General features: G+C 37.8%; 1 protein-coding gene across 15 annotated transcripts in view; it reads left to right on the top strand.

The window, feature by feature from the left end:
* The window catches only part of LOC139109532 (uncharacterized), a 174,378-nt gene that overhangs the window by 136,846 nt on the left and 16,722 nt on the right, over positions 1 to 20,810 (top strand). For 6 of the 15 annotated variants that reach the window (XM_070668643.1, XM_070668642.1, XM_070668645.1 and 3 more), the window contains 14 exons: positions 803 to 962; positions 3,119 to 3,244; positions 5,410 to 5,581; positions 6,636 to 6,779; positions 10,358 to 10,503; positions 12,100 to 12,153; positions 12,406 to 12,474; positions 13,241 to 13,330; positions 14,569 to 14,631; positions 17,469 to 17,694; positions 18,002 to 18,121; positions 18,207 to 18,314; positions 18,519 to 18,701; positions 19,087 to 19,183. In XM_070668643.1, the coding sequence (XP_070524744.1) occupies positions 803 to 962; positions 3,119 to 3,244; positions 5,410 to 5,581; positions 6,636 to 6,779; positions 10,358 to 10,503; positions 12,100 to 12,153; positions 12,406 to 12,474; positions 13,241 to 13,330; positions 14,569 to 14,631; positions 17,469 to 17,694; positions 18,002 to 18,121; positions 18,207 to 18,314; positions 18,519 to 18,701; positions 19,087 to 19,183 (1,758 nt within the window). The remainder of the gene's footprint in view (positions 1 to 802; positions 963 to 3,118; positions 3,245 to 5,409; positions 5,582 to 6,635; positions 6,780 to 10,357; positions 10,504 to 12,099; positions 12,154 to 12,405; positions 12,475 to 13,240; positions 13,331 to 14,568; positions 14,632 to 17,468; positions 17,695 to 18,001; positions 18,122 to 18,206; positions 18,315 to 18,518; positions 18,702 to 19,086; positions 19,184 to 20,810) is intronic. The other 9 variants (XM_070668644.1, XM_070668647.1, XM_070668650.1 and 6 more) reach the window with 9 other exon arrangements.

Raw genomic sequence — 20,810 nt, 5'->3', positions numbered from 1 at the left:
TCTACTATGTGATCGATATGGGAAAGTTAATCTTTCGTGGAAAGTTGCCGAGACAAGCAGCGCGAAACAAACGGGATGATACGGCGAATAACTTAGGCATTCCGTGCTGCAAACGGGTGCAGAATTACAAATTACGCTTGATTGCACGTGCAAACATTTCAGAGCGCATCCCGAAAACGGTTCGACTCTGCACTGCGCGACCTTGCATTAAAAAGAAATCTTTTGTAAACGAAACAGATAAATATTAAAAAAAAAAAGTTTTTTTTTTTTAATTTAATTACAAAAAAAATTAGCATTTTGAAATTATAAGTAAAGTCTGGCATTTATCACGCCTAATAAAACTTTGTATGTATAAAGAAATTGATGTGTACGTACATGTGGATAGTATGCATTTAAAATGATCGTAAAACGTTGGAAATTCGTGTTGGAAAGCTAACGTTAATGGCGTCGAGTCTCGAAACCTGTTGCGAAAGCGGCAGACCGGAAGATGTTTGTAGGATGGACAAGGCTCTATATCGGCGATAACAAGACGCGATTATTTACAAATGTTATTACGATCTAAACCAGAATCGGTGCTTAATTGTACGCGTCTCGCAACACGACCCAATTGGTAATATCTCGCTAAAATTGCCGTATCACCTTTTAATCGACACTAGCATCCGACCGTAGTTGCGACACGCAAGTCGATTAGACTATTGCGAGTCTTAATCGGCGAAGAAAACCAATCGCGAAGCCTTCGGCCTTCGAATTATTGGCTCGCGACCTAAATCTTTCTTTCTGACAAGTGCCTTTCTGATTGCAGACGGCCAAGAACTCGACGTCCGGCAGCGGATATTACGTCGGCGGAAGCAGCACCCTGCCGCGCGGTGGATCCCTTCTAAGGGCATACAGCCCGGCGGCGTCAAGTGTCGTCGGAGGTCCTAGTGCGACCCCGACGCAGCCCAAGACACTCACCACACCAGGTATACGAATGCCCACGTTCCTTCTTTTTCTCTTTCTCCCCTTATTTCTATACGTACGTGTCGTCGCGCACGCACATTGTAGACGGAAATCTCATTCTCAAGACCCTATTGACGCGATCCATTAAACGAGCGGCCCAACAATGCTCGAGAAATAATTTTCGTAATGAATTTCGAGCGTCGCATTACACGTCGATGCCCGAAATTTATTGTTCCATAAATATCTATAAACCAGAAAATTCCTCGCATTAAATTCAAAGCGAATGCCGGAAAATTTATTGCGCTCGATTTGAACAACGTCATTTTACAGTACTTCCGTAAGTGGATTACGCTTCATCTTTACAATTAATACGAAATTGTTGGATAAAAAGTTGATTTAATTTGTAAAATAAATTGACGAAGGTGTCAGTAATAAGCAAGACGGTAGCGCGTAGTTCTAAAGGAGATTAATGGAGCGACAACCTTGGGCCGTTCAATGAGAAATTTACCGCTTCGTGCGCCTGTGCATTTCCTACATGCCTGCATCGATGTTCTCCATCGTGTACCATCCACCTCCCGAGATTTGTGTAAACATATCATACAACGCGCACGTCCCACGTACTTTCGCAGTCCCTCAGATGTCTTATTCAAGGTGGCCAGAAACGTCGCGAATATAAAATTCCGAAATTTTCTTTGACCTCTTTAATCTCGAGGAAACGATGTAACACAAATAATAAATTATTCAATCTTTAAAATTACGAGAGAGATTTTATAAAATTTCAACTAATTAGAGTACAAATTTGATAATAAAAGAATTTAAAAAAAAAAAAAAAAAAAATTATAATCAAGAAATTGGAAAACTGAACAAATTAATTCCTCCTCATTATTTGAAACCGTTCGATTTTACTCAAGTACGAGGCAGATATTAAAATTCTGGTCGCCTTCTATGTAATACTCATCGATTCCAACACCTGTACACGATAACTAAGAAAAAATACGATTATCATTTATCGTTCTGTTGAAAATTGGTCGATAGTTACGTAATTACTTGGTATTCCAAATTATAATTTAATTGGCCAGCAGAGAAAGACCGAAGACAAAAATGAAATTAACATTGTTAGAAATTTCCCTTGAAATCTTCCTGAGACTCGACCAATTTTTGTTTTCAACCCATACCTCGTGCTTTGGAGCTTACGCGCATACATTCGCACACAAGCGCACATATTTGCAATCGCTCTCCATTCTTCATGCTTCCGATCGACGGTTGCAAGGTCGTTTCGATACTTAATCGTTCAACGGAGATCGTTACGACCGTCGGCGTTGGCCGAACGCTATTCGAAACTACTCAAAAACACTTAACAGTCCGCTAGCCCAAAGGGGGAAAGGATGGCCTCATTTCTGGCCGCCACGAGCGCTCTCCTTATTGTCGAGAGAAACGTTCCGCACGGAGACACCGAGCCGCCGAAAGGACCGATTCAGGATGCGTGAATAGCCCAATTTCACGTAGACCGATCGTGATTAATCATCAACTACTATGACGGGGCAGATCTGTTATGAATAGCAACGCGCGCGAGCGTTTTCCCAACGCTGTCAGTTGAGAAAAAAAAAAAAGTTAATTTATTAAACGAAATAATTTTATAAAAAAAGACCAGACATTTTCACTTGACGCGCTGCGATCATCGTGGTCGAGAAGTTCATGAATGTTAAAGCCAGATAGTTCTTACGTCAAAATTTTCACGATCCCACACGTAATCGCGCGATCGTAATAAGCACGTAGCACGAATCGTATAGCGCGTGGATAATCGTCGACAAATTCGAAAGAGACAATTCACGCCTGTTCGCTCGCCCCGGGCTCGCAATCTCTCGCTTCCTCTGATAAATCGTGCGCGTTGCTCGGTAACGTTATCGCGGCCCCCGGCCGAGTCGTGCGTCGACGTTTCGGAAATATCGAACGTTTGTTAGGCGTGCCGTACGAATTTCAATTGGAGAAGCCTGCGGAGATACGAGAGAAATGGCACGAGCCGCGCGCGGATTGCTCGTTCACCGGTCTTGTTCACTTTCTGCATGTGCACTGAACGCCGGAACGGCTTAGCGAGGGTGGCGGAGAGAAGCAAGAGATACGTGCATCGGAGCACTGGGTACATTGGTTTTTTTGTTTGGTTTTTTGGATGGTTGGATAGGTGTTGGCGGGGTGCCGCCGGCCAAGCCGCTTCGCAGCTACCAGTGTGGTAAGAGTCCCCTTGGAAGCCTCGGGGGCTCGGCGCGCTTCTCTAGAGACAGCTCGGTCTCCCTCTATAGTATACCAGGTCAGTAGTATCCTTAAACATTCGTCAGACACAGCTCGATCCTTCCGCGACGGGCCGCGGGACGATCGCCGATTGATAACACGTGCTTTACGGATATCTCTGATTGATCTTTGACACCCGACTCTAGCGAGCCAAGCAATAACTCCTCTCTTGAGTTCCACTGCGACGCATAAACGACCGCAGGTGTGCGTGTGTGCATAATAAAGTATTCTTTGAATAAATTTTGCGCAAGATGTAATAAGAGTTGTTGAAACCTAATATTTTTTTTTAGCTCGTTAGGTATATTACTAAACGAACTACCGAGTATTAATGTTACTAACCGTAATGGGAAATGATAATTACGTCCGCTACTAATTCAAAAGGTACGTTTACGGTAGGAAAACCCCTTGTGTCTAAGCAATGATAAAACTTTTTTTTTCTTTTAACTGCGCAACGTACAATTTACGAAACATTTTCAACAATTCAGAGCGCGCAGATTTTTTACGCAATTTTCGGTTTTTGCAACGTTATTTATATTGATATGTAGAGAAATATCATATAATACATTTTGCAAATTTTGTAAAGTAAAATAAAATCCGGTTGTAACGCGAAATAAAATTCAGTCGCGGAAAAAATAATGAAAAATAGCAGCGCGGCTATTTATTATTACTTCCATTATATGTATGTATAATCCACGCGATAAATAAATCTCTACAGACGAAACTTTTTTAAGAAACAAGACAGCTCATTTTTTTTTTTGCGTGCATCGCGAAAGGAATATTTTTTATTCTTTAAACGGAAGAAAATCGTTGGACGAAGAGTAATGACACGAGCTATAAGTGTAAGGCTAATAAATTTCAAACAAACCACAAATAGGAAGAATGTAACAATGTGGCGTATTTGTAATAAGGAGAAATTCAACCACAAGGGTGGCTGGTCGTTTGAAAATAACTGCGGGAAAACCGTGAAATTGGAAGGCGCGATTAACCAAGCCGGGTCGAGCCAACTTTAATTAAACGACCTCGAGACCGTGGAAATAGTGTTGGGAATAAATACCGTGAAATCGAAATGTTTTGAATTCGCGCCGGTAAAGTCCAGATGCAGTTGACGCGTCGCGAAGAAAAGGAAACCAAAACTCACGGAGAAATATGAAACTTTGTAGCTTTCTATAAAGCTAACCCCGAGCGAATAAAAATTTATGTAATCACTTATTTCTAAATTAAAAATATTTTCGTTAGTCATTAATTAATCAGAAATATTTTAACGCCTCTAATTAATTTTTATTAAATAATGCTATCCTCGACGTAAAAAGATCTCGAGGTGTTTTAATTCAACGTAAATCTTGATCAAAAGAAGAATCTGAAAGAATGTAACAGCTGTCAGATTCGTTACGAAGCTATCGTAATTCGATGTATTCCCAACACTAGAGCTACATCCCTCAGAAACCTTTAGAAACATATCCTACGTATGTCATCTTTCTTGTACAACGCTATGTGATATCGTAATGTACGAAAAACAGCATCTCTCATCCCATTTTTCATCCGCTCTCGCTGTCACTCGAGAACCGTAGATTGTGTGCCCTCCCGTAAGAAGCACGATCGTGAAGGATCTTTTTTTTCTCTCCTTTCCATATCACGACGACTGATATAAACGAAGTTCCTTCGTCGATACGGTCTCCTGATTGTAATTTCATTTACACATTTCGCGCCCCATAAAACTCATACTCGACGGAGGTATCGAGCCACAAATAAACCATCAGTCATAAAAGCTCTCTTGAAAAATATCCAAGAGACATTGTACGTAAAACAAGTAGAACGAACGTTGCGCAACGAATTCTTTATCGTTACATCGCTAACAAAACTGCTGATTTGAGTTGATTTACTAATTTATTAATTTTCAGTTATTTACTACAAAGTTTAATTTTTTAATAAAAAAAATTTTTATTTTACATTATTTAAAAACCAATGTTTTATTGTAGATATTTCTTTTACGTTTAATTTTACTGTTGTATTTCTAACATTATAACTTGAATTTGTTTTAAGACTATCTGTATAAATCAAACGTTTATTATTATTATTTTTTTTTAAGCATTTTATGTGTGAAAATACAACGCAGTGCAAAAAGAACTTTGACAATGTTTCATACGTCGATCTTGATTATTAATATACGAATCACTGAATCTGCAGATCGGTTACACGGAGAGAGCGGATACATGAGCAGTCCCGAGCGTGCTGGCGGCGTCGGTTCCGGAAGCGGAAGATATCCACCCGGGCCTTACAGCGCAGGCAGCAGCTACGAAGATCCATATTATTCGCAGTACTCTGGAACTGTTACGCCCGTTATCGACGAGGAAGCCAGGTAATCAGAATTTTTAAGCTAGACAACTCGTGATCGTTTCCATGACGGGTGATATGACTGACAAAAAGTTTTGCATTAAAAAGACTTTCTGAATCCGTTTCAGAGCTTTTGCGTTCCTCTTTTATCTAGAAATTTCCCTGACAATTGGCTTAAATCTCATTTATCTCTCTTCAAAATAATGATAAAAATTCGTGAAAATTGAACGTCTTAATTTATTAAATTTTAAAAATACAAATGAAGAAGAGTTTTATTTTTTATTCAAAATTTACGAATTTTAAATTTGATTTTGATAACATTTTTATTTGAATCGTTATTAAGTAGTATTTAAGCTTTTAATTTCTTTCATTAGTGAGCTTAAATTTTCAAACGGTAGAAGGTTGCGCTGCTGTTAACCAAACTTTTAAAATTCAATTAATTTGTTACTTAATGAACGTATTACATTATATAAAAAAAAAAAAAAAAAAATGTAAAGACTGTCCTACATATGAATTTTAACAGAGCGAGTAACTATTTAAACGTTAGCTACTTCATTATATCGAGATTCATTTTATTCGCTTTATTAACGTCCCGTTCAATATTTCATTCACGCAGAATACATTTTTAATCTCTTCCTATTTAAATACCCTGGAACTGGTTGAAATTCATTAAATTATCCGACTTGCAATATTAATAATTGCCGCACGAGAGTTCAACGCGATATGTTTCACCCCGGTAAATTATCGATGAAGCATTAATGCACGAGTCAAATTGTTACATACAGCGTCTTTAATAACGGCACATTTACCCATGCCACGTAATGCTACTATCCAAGTAAAATATAGAGACGCTGTACAAATTTCAACGAAGTAAACTCCTCGCTTGAAAATTCGTGTCCGCGAGGTTTTGTCGTGGCCTCTTTATACATATAAAAAAAACCCCGTCCTCTATCAAAATCCCACCCTCGAATGACTGAAACTAAGCCCTTTGTTTCGACCGACGTTGGTCACCGCACCGCGGCCTCTTCCACACGGATGTTTGATAGCGCGAATGTGTACGTTTGTTGTGGGTGGTGCAGCGATACGGAGCTGTTGGAGGAATCGTACAGCCTTTACGGCGTGAAACCACCGGGGCGTCCGCCGTCTGGTCCCCCGCGGTCCCCGTTTCCTCCGGGGGCGCCGCCAGCCTTGGCACCCGGCGGACAGGGCTACGACGCTACTCGGTACTGCACCCCACGTCACGCACACTCTGTCGCCTGCGTGTTTGTCTTGCGTAGAGATCTGCCTGCCTGCGCGGAATAAAAAGGAAATGAATAAAAAGAGAGAGAGGGAGAGGCAGAAAAATGAGGAGGAAAAAAAAAAAAGAAAAAGGGAAAAAGAAAAAGAGAATTGAAACCATCCGAGAATCGTGCCACGTCTGGTTGGCTGGTTAGCTAGCTGGCTGGTTGCTTGCGAATGAATACGAACTGCATGAGTGTCGTTTCGAACGGACTGCCCCTTGAAAGCGGAACGGTGGTGAATCCGAGATTCTTGTTGGCAAAAGTCTCCCTTAATCCCGGAAATTGTTCTACATAATTTTTACAAGCACAGCTACCGGCTAGAAACTTTCCAAGCAATCGCGTAGCGCAGTTTAAAACAAAATTTTTTATGATATCCTATTTGTTTGGCATCCGGATTTATCACTGAAAAACAGCGATAGATGCGCCCGGTGTTGTTAGTATTTCATCACGCGCACTGAAACGTCAAATATCATGAAAAATTGACAAAATATTTTTCATATTGGATCAAATAAAAATCAGGCCGTTTATTATTTAGTATTAAATCTTTTTTAAAAATAGCCTTTTCTTTAAATTTTTTATTTAATCATAAATTTAAAATTATTACCAATTATATTTTCCGTTTATTTATTTTTATGGAAAAATGCCCATTGTTTAATTATTAATCAAAACCAAGCAATTAAATTACAATATCACGTAATATCAGTATCCATTACTACACATTTGCAGAGTGACAGCGTTAACTGAATTGTTAATTTTCTTTTTTTTCTTTATTCATACATTTATTTATATTATCTCTATCGAAAGAAAGATTTTCACAAATTTTATACTAACGTTCACGGGCTTTATCGCATCAATCAGTTTATCAAACCGTTTTAATGAGGAATTTTTGGAATCTCGGAAAAAAAATAATTTCCAGTTTTATACAACTGAAAAATTCGTTCCTTTCTAGATCAATCCAATTATTTTACAAATACAGCATTTGCGTTCGTAAAATGTTAGTCTGATTGATTGAATTTCAACGCTAATGATTTCCGTTCGTATAAATTTTATTATTTTTCTACCGCGTTCGGAAAGTTATCGAAATTTGATTACGAGTTTCAATCGGCAATTACGTGCCTTCTTTTTAACGCTACAGCTTCCTTTTTCATGCGAAACAAGAACTCTATCCACGAATCTATTATGAATCCTCTGCAAGTGCATGTTGTAGAGTACATCGGATATCTTGATTGAATGATTATGAGAGAAAAAGAGAATTGCAGAAAGAGAAAGAGGAGAAAAAAAAAATGTCACTGCCCGTTTTATTCGATTAAATGTCTTACGCGAGGCAAAATTAAATTAATCAGTGGCACGATTCTTATGCATATACGTACAATTTTCCAAATTAAATTTTTTTTACCACGTTACGGCATAAAGCTGTATTAAAAATAATTTTTTATTTACAATTATTAATTTAACTTTAGTCTTTTTTTATTAAAATATAAATGTTACAGATAAATATTTATTTTAATTAATTAACGTTGTACACTGTATGTTTGTTTCCGGGATGTTTTAAAGATTCTCTCTATTATTCAAAGAATAAAATTTGTGTGTATTATATGTGTAAATATGCCATAATTATTGTGATTCAAAACGTATATGATACATATAGAAGTACAACTTGCAATTCGGTGGAATGCAGCATGCCGAATAGCGATCGTAGAAAAAAATGCATTGGTCATATACAGGGTGTTTTTGCACGTAAAAAATCCTTAATTAAATTCACAACCGCGCGAGCTACAAATTCATTATAAATATAAATATTCTTGAAGTAATTTTAAAGAATAGAATATCAAACGGTTTGCGAAGTTTCCTACAATTTAACCCACCATCATACAGAAGTCACTGTAATACCGTTTTACGTTTTATCACAATTAACCAATATAATATTTTACGTCTTACCTTACTTTAGTTTATTTTCGCTTAAGGGACTTTTATACAAGAATAAACTTTCTTTTGCGATAACTTCATCGAACGTTAACGTTAGATACTTCTCTAAGTGTATATTGGGAAACTGAACTGGACTACTTGTCGACTGTCCGAAACTCACTTCACTCTCGCGCAACTTTTCCAAAAGTTGTATCAAGCCGAAACTATTTGCCATGAGGATCACGTAGCCGGCTTGATTCGTCGCATGTCACATATGTCCACCCTGTATATCATTTTATGTACTGTCACCGTGATGTAGATTGGGCACTGCTGTCACTTGTCATGTGAAGCGTATAGATGCACGTGATTAGCATCGTGTTATGTAACTCATATCCGATTTCTGACAGGAAGTATATATGTATATTTGGAACAAATGGAAATTTTATGTACCGTTGACATGCGAAGAGTTTCTCTCGTCGCAAGGAATCTCATGTTCTTCCTGTGAAAACGGGTATACGTAGAACCACAATTTTTTTATTATTAGTATGCTGTAACGTAAAATCACGATCTCTTGTTATAGAACGAATGCCAAAATGTTAGATAATAATGATTAGATAGCTGTAACGATAAGCTTAGCGAAATTGAAAGAGATTTTTTTTTTCTTTTACTAAACGGTTATTTATTTTAAAAGATATTTGATATAAATCTAACGTACAATATGTCATTAATATTTTTTATCGATCGACATCATCACTTTTTTATATCATCATTGTATCGTTCTATATTCGGCTTATCATTATCATCATTATTCTTAGCACGATAACGTTACGAGTAATATGATTTAAGATAAAATCTAATTTGATAACGGAACTAATAGAAATTGAATTATTACTTAAATTATTTTATCTGCTATTTATTTGAATGCTTATTTTTTTTCTTTCAACTTAAGACAAATTGAAGAAAATATTAATTTTAAAAACAAAAAAAAAAAAATACTTAAATATAATATTTTACAATTTTCCATTTATCTTGCTAAATTTATTAATCATTGAAATTTATTAAGTAACACCTAAGAAGTATTTCTTTCGTTCTGTGTCTAAGGGATTGTCGTTTAGCGCATGAAACTGTCTGAAAAGATGCGTAACATCTGCTTAAAGCAGCAATTATTCTTGCAATATTCGAGCGCCGTGTTCGCCAAACGCCTATAACATTTCGGAGCTGTTACACCCGAGTGGAAATTGACGCTCAAAACGTCTCTTAGATACCAAACAATTAATACTGATTTAATAACGCTAGAAAAGTTAGATATTTAAATGGTTTTCGCCGCATACTAGTTTTTACTACGCGCACTGACCTATCCTTACGCGCGCTAGACTGCCGCGGTCGATGACCCCTGGGTCCGTCGCCCGCGCGACTCCTTCCACGCGGATCGTGCAGCGCGATGGTTGCCGGTAAACACACGCACGTGCTCGCATCTGCGCGATCTAATTACCAGTTGCAAAAATTAAAATTGATGAATTTCCACTCGGGATATATATAGTATATATATGTATATTTTTTTTCTTAGAGTGATGGATAACTGTTAAATGTTTCTAACTGAGACTTATTTGTCGCAGGATAAGAGTGGAGCACATGGAGAGACAACTGGCCAATCTAACCGGGCTCGTGCAGAAAGCTCTGACACACGCGCCGCACACCAGCCCATCGCCGAGGGAATACTTGCAGGTTCCACCGGGACGTGATCCTTACGCGAGATCAGCAGGTACGTGTTCCATAATATTCGCGACTTATTACCTTCCTCCAGGTTACTTTCCGTGCCTTCGGTTTCGCTTTCGCGAATAAACGTCATTTACCACGGTTTTTGGTAACGTATCGTAACACATGAGAACGGAGACTCGTCTCAAACGCAGCGAGAATAATTAATATTTAAACAATTTTCACCTCGAGAAAGAGACTGCGAACTGTGATTGTTCTCGTTACTTCTGGGACAAGCCGTATAAATGCTATCATAGCTTCAAATTTTGAGGAAGCACTGTCGGAATAAAAGCAAAAAACGAATTTAGTTCTTTAGCAATGCAACTTCATTCCATTCCCTTTCAGTGCTTATTTTACAAAGGATTTAGAACGTATTTACCTAATTTACTAAGATAGTTTCAGCTAAGAAGCATACGAGACTGCTAGACACCTCATATAATATCAATAGTCTCTACTAATATTCGTCATATTCGTTTCATCTGTGCCTGTTCATCTATCCATCTTCATCAACTTTCGACCACTTTGACATCTCGTAATCACGGTTCTTAGTAACATTGTCATACCGCAGATTTATTGGGATCGATAGTCGATAGCTAGATAATGAGAAAAGGCGACTACGATTTTTTTTTTTAACTTTCGGTATAATTGTAATTACAAAAAGAAATCAATTGCGAACGATAAGATAAGTATCACAAATTATTTTAGAAGCAAATTTGATTTTTTTCGTTAGAAAACAGAAATAGAAAATAGAGCTAAGAAATAAATACGTTATTAATAAAACAAAAGTGTTCAGCATTTGTGCAAAAGAAAAAAAAAAAGGTAAGAGTGTTTGACATGTGTTGGTTTGTACTGTTCAGTTTGTAATAATTGTCGTAGTCGCCTTCTAGACAAGTCCAGATTCGCTGAAATGACACAATTTTAGATATGAACGTGCATAAACATAGGTGTTGCGTGCATACATGCATATACATATATATTAGAAGAATTTATGCCGTGAACTACGCGCCAGTAACAATATGCCATTATTTATACCGAATATACCGAAAATTAATGCTAAAAAATATACAGGCGTGTTATTTAGTATTTTTAGTATTTTTAGTAAGCGATGATATTACTGCGGAATTTTATTAAAATAATTTGGAATTAAATAATATTCGTGGCGCAAATTTTCTGCACAATAATTACCTCAGCTCATCCAAACAAAAAAAAAAAGAAATAAATTTATATAAATTTTTATTCAAATTTTTTTTTTATAAAAATTAAAAGAGTCGACGCTTTTTTTAAATTTTGTAATGAACGTATAATAAAGACAATTTCGCGAGACATTATTTCGAATTGACAAATAACGTTGAATTGTCGTCAAACAATTCTGCAGATTAAACGCGAACGCAATCAATTTTATTAGCGAGATTCGTCTCGAGTTCAATACGCGTGTCAGCAAATATTTTCGTGTAACAAGCTCGCAAAAGTCATTTCCGAAGACGTAAAGTCCAGATGAATTCGACGGCATATAGTTGCCCGTAGCCGTGTAGTTTCACGGAGTGAACTCTCCTAAAACCCTGCTGTACAACTGCTTTGTTATTCCGACTAACGCACACACCAGGCGCCGGGGACGAGTTCGACAAACATTCTAGCTCCAGCTCTGCCTCACTGCCAGGTGTGTCTCTCATCTTCTTCTATCTTCTATTCACCTCCGAATCACTATATATATATAAAATCGTTATATATATATATATATATATATATATATTTACATACGTTTATTTATATATATATATATATATATAATATACATTTACATTTTTATATACTTTTTATATATTTCTATACATATTTATATATCATATATATTTAACGTTGCCTCCACCTTTATTGCTGTTAATAAAACGCGTGTCCTTTAAAATTCAAGTGTCTCAACCTGCCGTTACAGATGACTCGTACTTAAGGACTGACGTTAAACCGCCAAAATTAGGCAAAGGTGCGCTTCAATATATATGTTGTTTTATATATGCACTTTTGCGAATGCGCTCGCTATATTGTTGCCTCTTACTTTTTCGTTGTCGTCGTTGCACGTTCGTTCTCATACATCATTTCTCACATACTTGATTTATTTCATCTGACCGATCTCGATAGAGTTATTGGTAAATTTTTTAATTTTTTTTTATTAAAAAATTTCTAAGAATTTCTAAAAATTTCAACATTTTTATCGGTGTATTAATTTTTTTGTTTTCCGTGAATTAAAATTAAAATAAATATATCTTTTACTTATTTTTTTTAATAATACGTTAGGCTTTTTGTAATAATTTTCGTTTGCATGATGCACGCGAAAAGTCTCGACATCCACACCGTTTTATTCAGCGTCGGCTTTAGGGGTGATTTTCGAGAGTAGCCGTATAAAGCTTTTCAGAAATAAAGGTCGCGATACGTCTGAAGAATTGTATTAATTAAAATAAATTATAAATTACTTTGGGTAAAGAAAATCGATAGAAGTAAATTGAAGGAGAGCACAAAGTTGCACTTTCAATTTAATTAGCATTTTATGGCAAGTGCAATTCTTTCAATCGCACGAAAAAAAGAAAAAAGAAAAAAAAAAAGCGTTTTCCGAAAGCCCGCGCTGGTTCTTCATCCCCTCATCATTGCCGTGTTCTGTTCCGGTCGAGTGCGCACATTTTTACGTACACGCTTCTTACGCTTTTTACGCACATTACACTACGCGAAAATATGCTGATCAACATCTATTGCAGACAAGTCGGTGTCGTTTGAAAAGTCAGTGTCCTTCAGTGACGAGCCACCAGACATGAACTCTCCTAAACAACACTCCCCGCAACATGCAGGTAACGGCTAATGCACGTAAAAAAAAAAATCAAAAACATAATTGCAAAATGTAATGCTAAGCACGCTGTAAAAGCCAGAATATCAAGCCACACGGTTGTCGGATTATTTTTTAAAGAAGTGACGGACGTTCTGTGGCGTATTACCTCCAAAACAATTTGCCCGAATTTTTATCTCGCAATAATTGATACTTATATAAATTACAAAATCCTTCTTTAATCCCTTTTTAGTAATGTAACAAAATAAATAATAAAATTCCTTCGCGTGCAAATTAGAGATTCAATTGCAAATTAAAATTTCATCGGGATGGCATCGATCCTTTTCTTACCAAACAGAAATACAATTCCAATTTGAGAACGATTCAATGAAACTTCGTGATAATTGGCTGCTTCGTAACAAAGCTGAAACTGAATGCAATTTTTCCACGGGATAATATCAAAGTGCTTCAACGCGGTTAAAGTTTGATGGTAGGTTGCCACACGAGCAGAAGGAAGATCTGTAATTACAGAATCTGTATTTCAAATTTCAAAATCTTGCGTCGCTCTTGTGCGATTAACATTTAACTTCAATTCAATCGATTAACTAGAATAATCATTTGGTTTGGTAAATCCTTTTCTCCACGCATTTGCATAATAGATTCAATATTAACAACACCAATTACGTTAATGAATATGGTAAATTATGACACACTTTCTTGTGCCTTTTGCAATATTGATTTTCGAACGCTGTGTTCTTCAGAAACAATACAGAGTGAAATTTTTATAACAATTATTGCGACAATTGGTATTAAATATATATATATATATGTTTCTCTACTCTCAGAAATTTGTTGAGCGAAACAATGTAACTTTAATTTGAAAAGCATTTGAAAAATGAATATTTAAATCATCTGAATCTTGGACGTGATAAATTTTTCATTATTTCGCTCAACGATTTATATGATCCGTTAGTATCACGTCAATTATTAATTGTGATTGAAAATCGTTAGAAGTAAGCGTCTTGCATTTACATACGATAGTTCGTTTTTACCACTTCCTGCGAAATTGTTCAGTAATGAATATCGTATTCAGTGAGCGCGATGCTAGCGTTAAGAATTATTTAATCGTAAGAGAATATATTACAACTATATTTGTAAAGAAAAAAAAAAGAAAAAAAAAAGGGAGCGATTTCGACGCGGGTACTAACGCAATAATCTCTAACGCCTTCTCGTATTCGATTCTGCAATGCCTACCACGACTAGCGGACACAAAACCTACGAAACCGGCAATCAAATCCTCCACGTTGCCGAGGATGTCGTCGCAAGGTAAAACTTCCTCGTCTTTCTATCAGGGATGGAACTATTCGGCCCTATCTTGCACAATCAAACGATATTCAATATCTTTATTAATGCTGACGAAACTAAATTATTTAAAATGTTATTTTAATAATTTTTATTCTCGGTAATAAATATCTTATTAAATTTTATTCAAATTATCGATACATTTCTGTTAATATAATTTTACTTTTTATTATTAAACTTCTTTTTATTCAATTGCTAATACCTTTTTGATATTTTAATATTTAATAATGATTTTATATTTAAAAAATTATTAGTTAATTATAATTTTCGAGTTTTACGTTGAGATTATTCGATTATTTAATACTTTCATAGATATTTAAATGTTTCAAATTATTTGTGATTTATTCAATAATTGTGATGATCTCAAAGAACAATCAGATTAATTGCATTATCCGAATAGTTCCAGTCTTAGTGTCTGTGCTTCTTCCCTATGTGTCACGCTGTGTCTGTCATATTTATATGTTGCTCACACAGTGAGCGTCGTTCCAAATCTTTGGTGCAATCTTCTTCCACCGTTCCGTCGTTTTCGAATTCTTTTTCTTCCTTTTTATTTTTATTTCGTTCTTCGCCTTCTGGGACTACGCTGTATGGAGGGCACCGGAAAATTGTAAGTCCATTTCTCGATTAAAAAAAAAAAAAAAAAAAGCTGAGACGAGCGCTGCACGTAGCCGACGTTGCTGGGATTTTTTAATGAATTAACATGTTCATTTCCATGTAAATCGATTTTCAAAGTGTGCCATATGCGAGGAAAGGCAAACTACTGCTGGTCCAGTCCAGGTGAAAAAATAACTAAAGTAAATCGAGCCACGTACGTACAAACATCGTTCGTATGTTTTCATGTAAAACTCATCCGTGAAGCTCGCAAAAATTATTTTAAAAAGCATCTCGCATTTCATATCAATCATATTCAGTAACCAGCAAACGTTCTTTTTTTTTTTCTCTCTCTCTTTCTTTTTTTCTTTCTTTCTCCGATCAAGAAACCTCTCTAGAGTTATCTTTTTTTGAGATTATCTTTGGAGGACGACATTGCGCGATCTCAGGCTCAGAAAATCGCACGTTCCACTTATTTCAAAGCGCTATTCCATGCAGCCGCGTGTCGTTCACTATTGTCTTCGGGGAAAAGTGACTACGCCCTTTTTCCATGTGCCCTTCATATATCATCGCGTTGACCGGTCGCGGCCGCGCATTCGCGCGCCGAACAGGAGGCAATGTCATACGTTTGTATTATTTTGCTGGACACTTGCGACAAATGCATTTCTTCGCGACGCTCGCGTGTCTCGTTTCTCTCTCTGTCTCTCACAGTCTTGCTCCACGTACCTGTTCTCCAGCCCGAACGATATATGTCACGGTAGCGTATCTGTCGCTACCGATCACTCGGAAGCGTCACAATACATCCGTCTTATCCGTCCATGCCTTTCCGTCCTGCTGGTCCCGCTCGTAAATTCATCCTTTATTCATTTTGCCGGAGCGTACTTTTATTTGCCCGCCGGGCCGCGCTTATCATGGGATCGCTTCATTTGGGATTGTCTCACGGATCGTGTCGGATGTAAAATCGCGACGTGAGTTTCTTTTTCTCGACCACGCGAAGGGCAGGTGCAACTGGTGAACGCAGAACATGAATAATAGATACCTCGCTGCCTTTGCTTTATTTAATAAATACTTAAAAATTAATAGCGTATCGCTGTAACGCGTTTTTTTTTTTTTTTTTTTTGTACAAGAAAATTTATCGCCAGTTATTGTACGGTAAATCATAAAAATTTACATTTGTACCGTGGCTGCGTCATCTTTTGCGGAAACCGGTGTGCGCCTGCTTTACGAGTTTATCGAACTCGTAAATTGAATATTTCTGCATGCGTTTGTGCGCCGTGGATTTGTTAGGAAAATGCGATTAAAACGTTCAGAAACGGAAATAGACCTTTGATCGCGCGTTTCGATTTGATTCGCCGATGGAAGTATCGCCGCGGTCAAGCGGCCGACGTCTGCATCCGTAAAGATGATTATGTTATTGTAGAATAGCGCAGCACACAGCGAGATACGTCACGTAGGGTGTATGTCACACGCAAATACAATACGCACACACGACCCTTCCGCTTGGAATACCAGCGGCACTTTCGATCCGCCAGTTAGGTCATCCGTTGTCTCCTTCTTCCGCTGTCGTGCCTTGCGTTATCCGTCCAATAAAACCGCGGCAATAAAAGTGACAGTAAAATTGTGTTGTGTCGCCGGCCCGTTTAACCCGTTCCTGTCCTTCCATTACATCCGAGTCCCGCTCTTCTATCGTGCGAAGCGTTATCGTTATGACGAGGCGTCGATCAACCGACGCGACGAGTGGCGAACGTCAAATTTAATCAGCTGATTGAGGAACCGGCCGCGTACTCGAAATGCCGCCGACAAATCGTTTATCTGCCACGACGGCAATCACCACCCGCATGCTCCGCCGTTCGCAAACTTTGCACGGGACGCTCCAGGACATCCGATCAAAAGAAATCGAGGAAGGACAAATTCAATTGCATCCTATTAGTATTTTTGCAATTGACTACATCTAGGAAATTAGTCGAATTTAGTGATAATTAAATAAAACGCTGTGTATAATTTATTTTTTTATTTAATTAAAATTTTCTTAATCGCTTTCGGTTGTATCGTTCAGTCCGGTTTTGCTGGTTTGTTTCAAATTCAAAGATGCTCTTCGCACGAGAGAAAGAGACAGGTGGCATTCGAGCTTAATTCCTTAAGTGTTCGTGCAATACGCGGGTATTTACCTGGGAAATACGCTCTCTCACGTATCCAACGAACGATTTCAGAGAGAGACAGACACAAGCCGACACCACCGCCGAAACCGGCCGCACTAGTAGCCGGTCAGTACGTATACAGGGACCTGGCGCTCACGCCGGAGATGTACAACCAACTGCGAGGTTTGCAGAAGAAGGCGAAGGACCTCAGGCAAGAAGTGAGAAATCTGCGGCGCATGTCGCAGACCCAGGCTCACATGGTGCGCGAAACCATCAAGGACACGTTCATCACGATTAGGTATAAGCGCGCATTGCAGTCGACTGACCGAATAAGCTAATAAAACACTGCAAATACTATTACAAATCTGAGAAACATACGTAGGAAAGTTAAGAAACAAAAAATTATATATATTTATTTAAAAATAAAATGCAAAGATTTAATATTGGCTCACTTTCTGCCGCGACAGTGAATGTTAGTTTAATTTGGGTGCGTGCGTGGGTGTGTTTTTATATAACATATAAAATAGTAATGAGATTAAAATATATTTTTTATAATATTTTAATACAACGTATACGCTTCTTACTGACTAAGATTATTATTTCAGGGCTATGCTACTATCGGGAGGAGACGCAGCTTGGACGGCCGGAGACACGGAGAAGATTCGACTGAGCCGCGAAGAAGATCTCTACAAGCAAGAAATGATAAGGCTGGAAAAAGATCTCACGTGAGTACTATCCGCTTCTTTAGAAACGATGCTAAAAGACACCCCGCGGAAAAAGAAACTTCAACGAAACATTTGCGAATTTCAGCGAGCTCGAGAGCACCGTGGAGGAGCTTCGCGGCAACGTGATCAATAGAAAGACGCGTGTCAATATGTCGGATGTGGAAAACATGGCTCTGATATTGAGTAAATCCAGGTAAGCCACGCGCGCATTCGATTCCACGTGAACGGAGCGTCATGGTCGGCGTGTCGCGATTACACCAAACGGACTAGTAGAATTTTGAAAACGATCCATGGACGTTCAATATTTATCGCCGACGGAACATTTCAAATAAATCAGGGAACATTCAGACCTAAATAAGACGTGAAATAATTTTTTACTAACAATTTTGTCTTCTAGCAAAACTGTGGCCGATCTGAAGGTACGTTTTCCGAGTTTACAAGAGGGTATGAAGGGATTGCTGAGCTCTGAAATGGAAAAAGTGGTGCGCGAGGAGAAGTTCCTGAAGGAAGAACCCGAACGACTAGAATCCGCGTTGAGACGTTGCAAAAAACTCACCGGCACCCTCGTGACGCTCAAACGGTACGGCTCTTTATTTTATTAGAGTAATACAAGCGCGCCAGTTCTAGCTCGACAGGACTACCTTTTCCGAACGCTTGCGATCGAAAATTCTTACGTTTCGCTTACAGTACTAAAAACTTATTAAATAAAGAAACGAAGTGATATAACTTATCAAACGGTAGCTCCAAATTTCTTCAATTAATTAATAAAATATGAAATATTACTTGTATTAAATTCTCAATTAAATCTCTTAGCGATAGTTCTTTAGTCAGTCGCCAAGTTTTAAACGTGCATTCTTCTTGCTACTGGCAATCGATTTGTCCTAACAAATTCTTAAAAAAAAAAGAAAAAAAAAATTTATCCAGATTTTTTTTTTCTACTGATGAAACTCGGTTCTTCTACTTAGCTTGGCGTCGGTGCAAGAGCAGCGATTACCAAACGCAGCGAGCGTAGACACCGAGGACACGCCGCCTATAACACCGACGACGGCACAACATTCCAAGGTAACCGCTCCATTGATCCCGCTCGCTCGCTCGCTCGCTCGCTCTCTTCTATCTCTTTCTTTCTTTCTCTATCTTTCTGTCTATCTCTACCTTCTGTCGAGACCCAATCCTCTCACCAGTTTCCTGCTCCAATTTTTTCTTCACCGTCGCGATTCCCATAAAACGCACCTCTTTCTAATATCGAAAAGTACCGCGCCCTCCCCCAATGCATGAGATATCTTCTCGAGTTCTCCTCGATCAATCCTCGTGTCACGCTTAAACATCCGTATCCACGTTTTTTTCTCCCGGCCTTCCTCTCCCTCGAGGAAGAAGAAAAAGAAGAATCGGGAAGACATCGCGAGAAGATGGGGGTTCGTCGCGGGAATCCGCGAGATCGCTAATTCTCGATTAGAGCCTCTGGGTAGTCTCGTACGAGAACACATTCTCGAGTAGTCGTTCTGATTGCCAAGGGTACCTTTTCATAGAGAGTGCGCGTAATCGAGATACAACTGGTCGTTAATGACGCAGACTTTTTAGAAACTGGTCCTGCGACGAGAAATGTTCGAAAGAGTCGCCGTCTTCCGACTCGATCAAATGTGAAAAGCGAAATGTCCTATGAGTTTCCTACGTGCATACAATCCTTCCTTCTCGTTACGTGCACAATTTGTCGTGTGGCACACTTTGTCGCGAGTGGCACGGCACACGCACACTCAGATACGTGTGATGATCGAAATTAATATTGGCTTTCGTTAGGAGATGGGCACACCGAGCATAATGTTTTAATTATGAGCTTGACGTGTTTCAGAAGGAATGTATTATATTTTTTAATAATATATTCCATATTAGCAAACGAGTACAATTAATACTTAATATTACTAAGTTTTAAAGACGAGTTAAATAATTTTTATTTTATATTATTTTCTACTTTTATTTCGGAAAAATAGAATTTTTAATAGTCTTTAAATTATTAAACGTAGAAAATAATTATTTAACTATCGTTTGTGTATGATATAAAATAAAATTTTTATTTTTAATAAGTTTTGATTCTGTTACTTTATCGTATCACGTTTTATATTTAATAATAAATTAAATAAAACATTTTTTCTGGAACGCACATTTTTATAAAAATATATTGCTGCAATTATTAAAATTCCATTAAAGTATGAAGTAAAGATTATTTAATATATAATTATTAAAACAAAAATAAAATACAACATCGTGCCCATCGCAGCTTTTTCACCTCTGCGAACTCGTTCACCGAACACTGTCTTACACGGCGGCAATATTACAATCTGCTACCTGTTAACAAAGTAGAGCGTCGATGAGACCACTCTCCACGCTTCGTAGATCTTTCTTGTCCCACATAAGTAAGCCGGTATGGTATTTTGCAAAGAGACGTGTATTACTATCCGACCACTGCTTACCCCGTATTCCTCATTATGCTAACAAGCGCATGCAACGAGTGATATAGAGTTTTGTTCTGGTACATAATATATAAATATGTTTATAATTATCACGTAAAATACTCGCCTCTCTTCTTACGTATACATACGTCGTATACGTCATATGCGTTATACGTCATATTTTGTATATACGTACAAATAATAATTGTTACAAAACGCGCACGACTTTTGTGACGCGCCAATCA

This window comes from Cardiocondyla obscurior, linkage group LG18, assembly GCF_019399895.1.
Source record: "Cardiocondyla obscurior isolate alpha-2009 linkage group LG18, Cobs3.1, whole genome shotgun sequence".
Lineage (NCBI taxonomy): Eukaryota > Metazoa > Arthropoda > Insecta > Hymenoptera > Formicidae > Cardiocondyla > Cardiocondyla obscurior.
The sequence above is the reverse complement of the archived record's forward strand: the minus strand, read 5'-3'. Positions and strand labels throughout refer to the sequence as shown.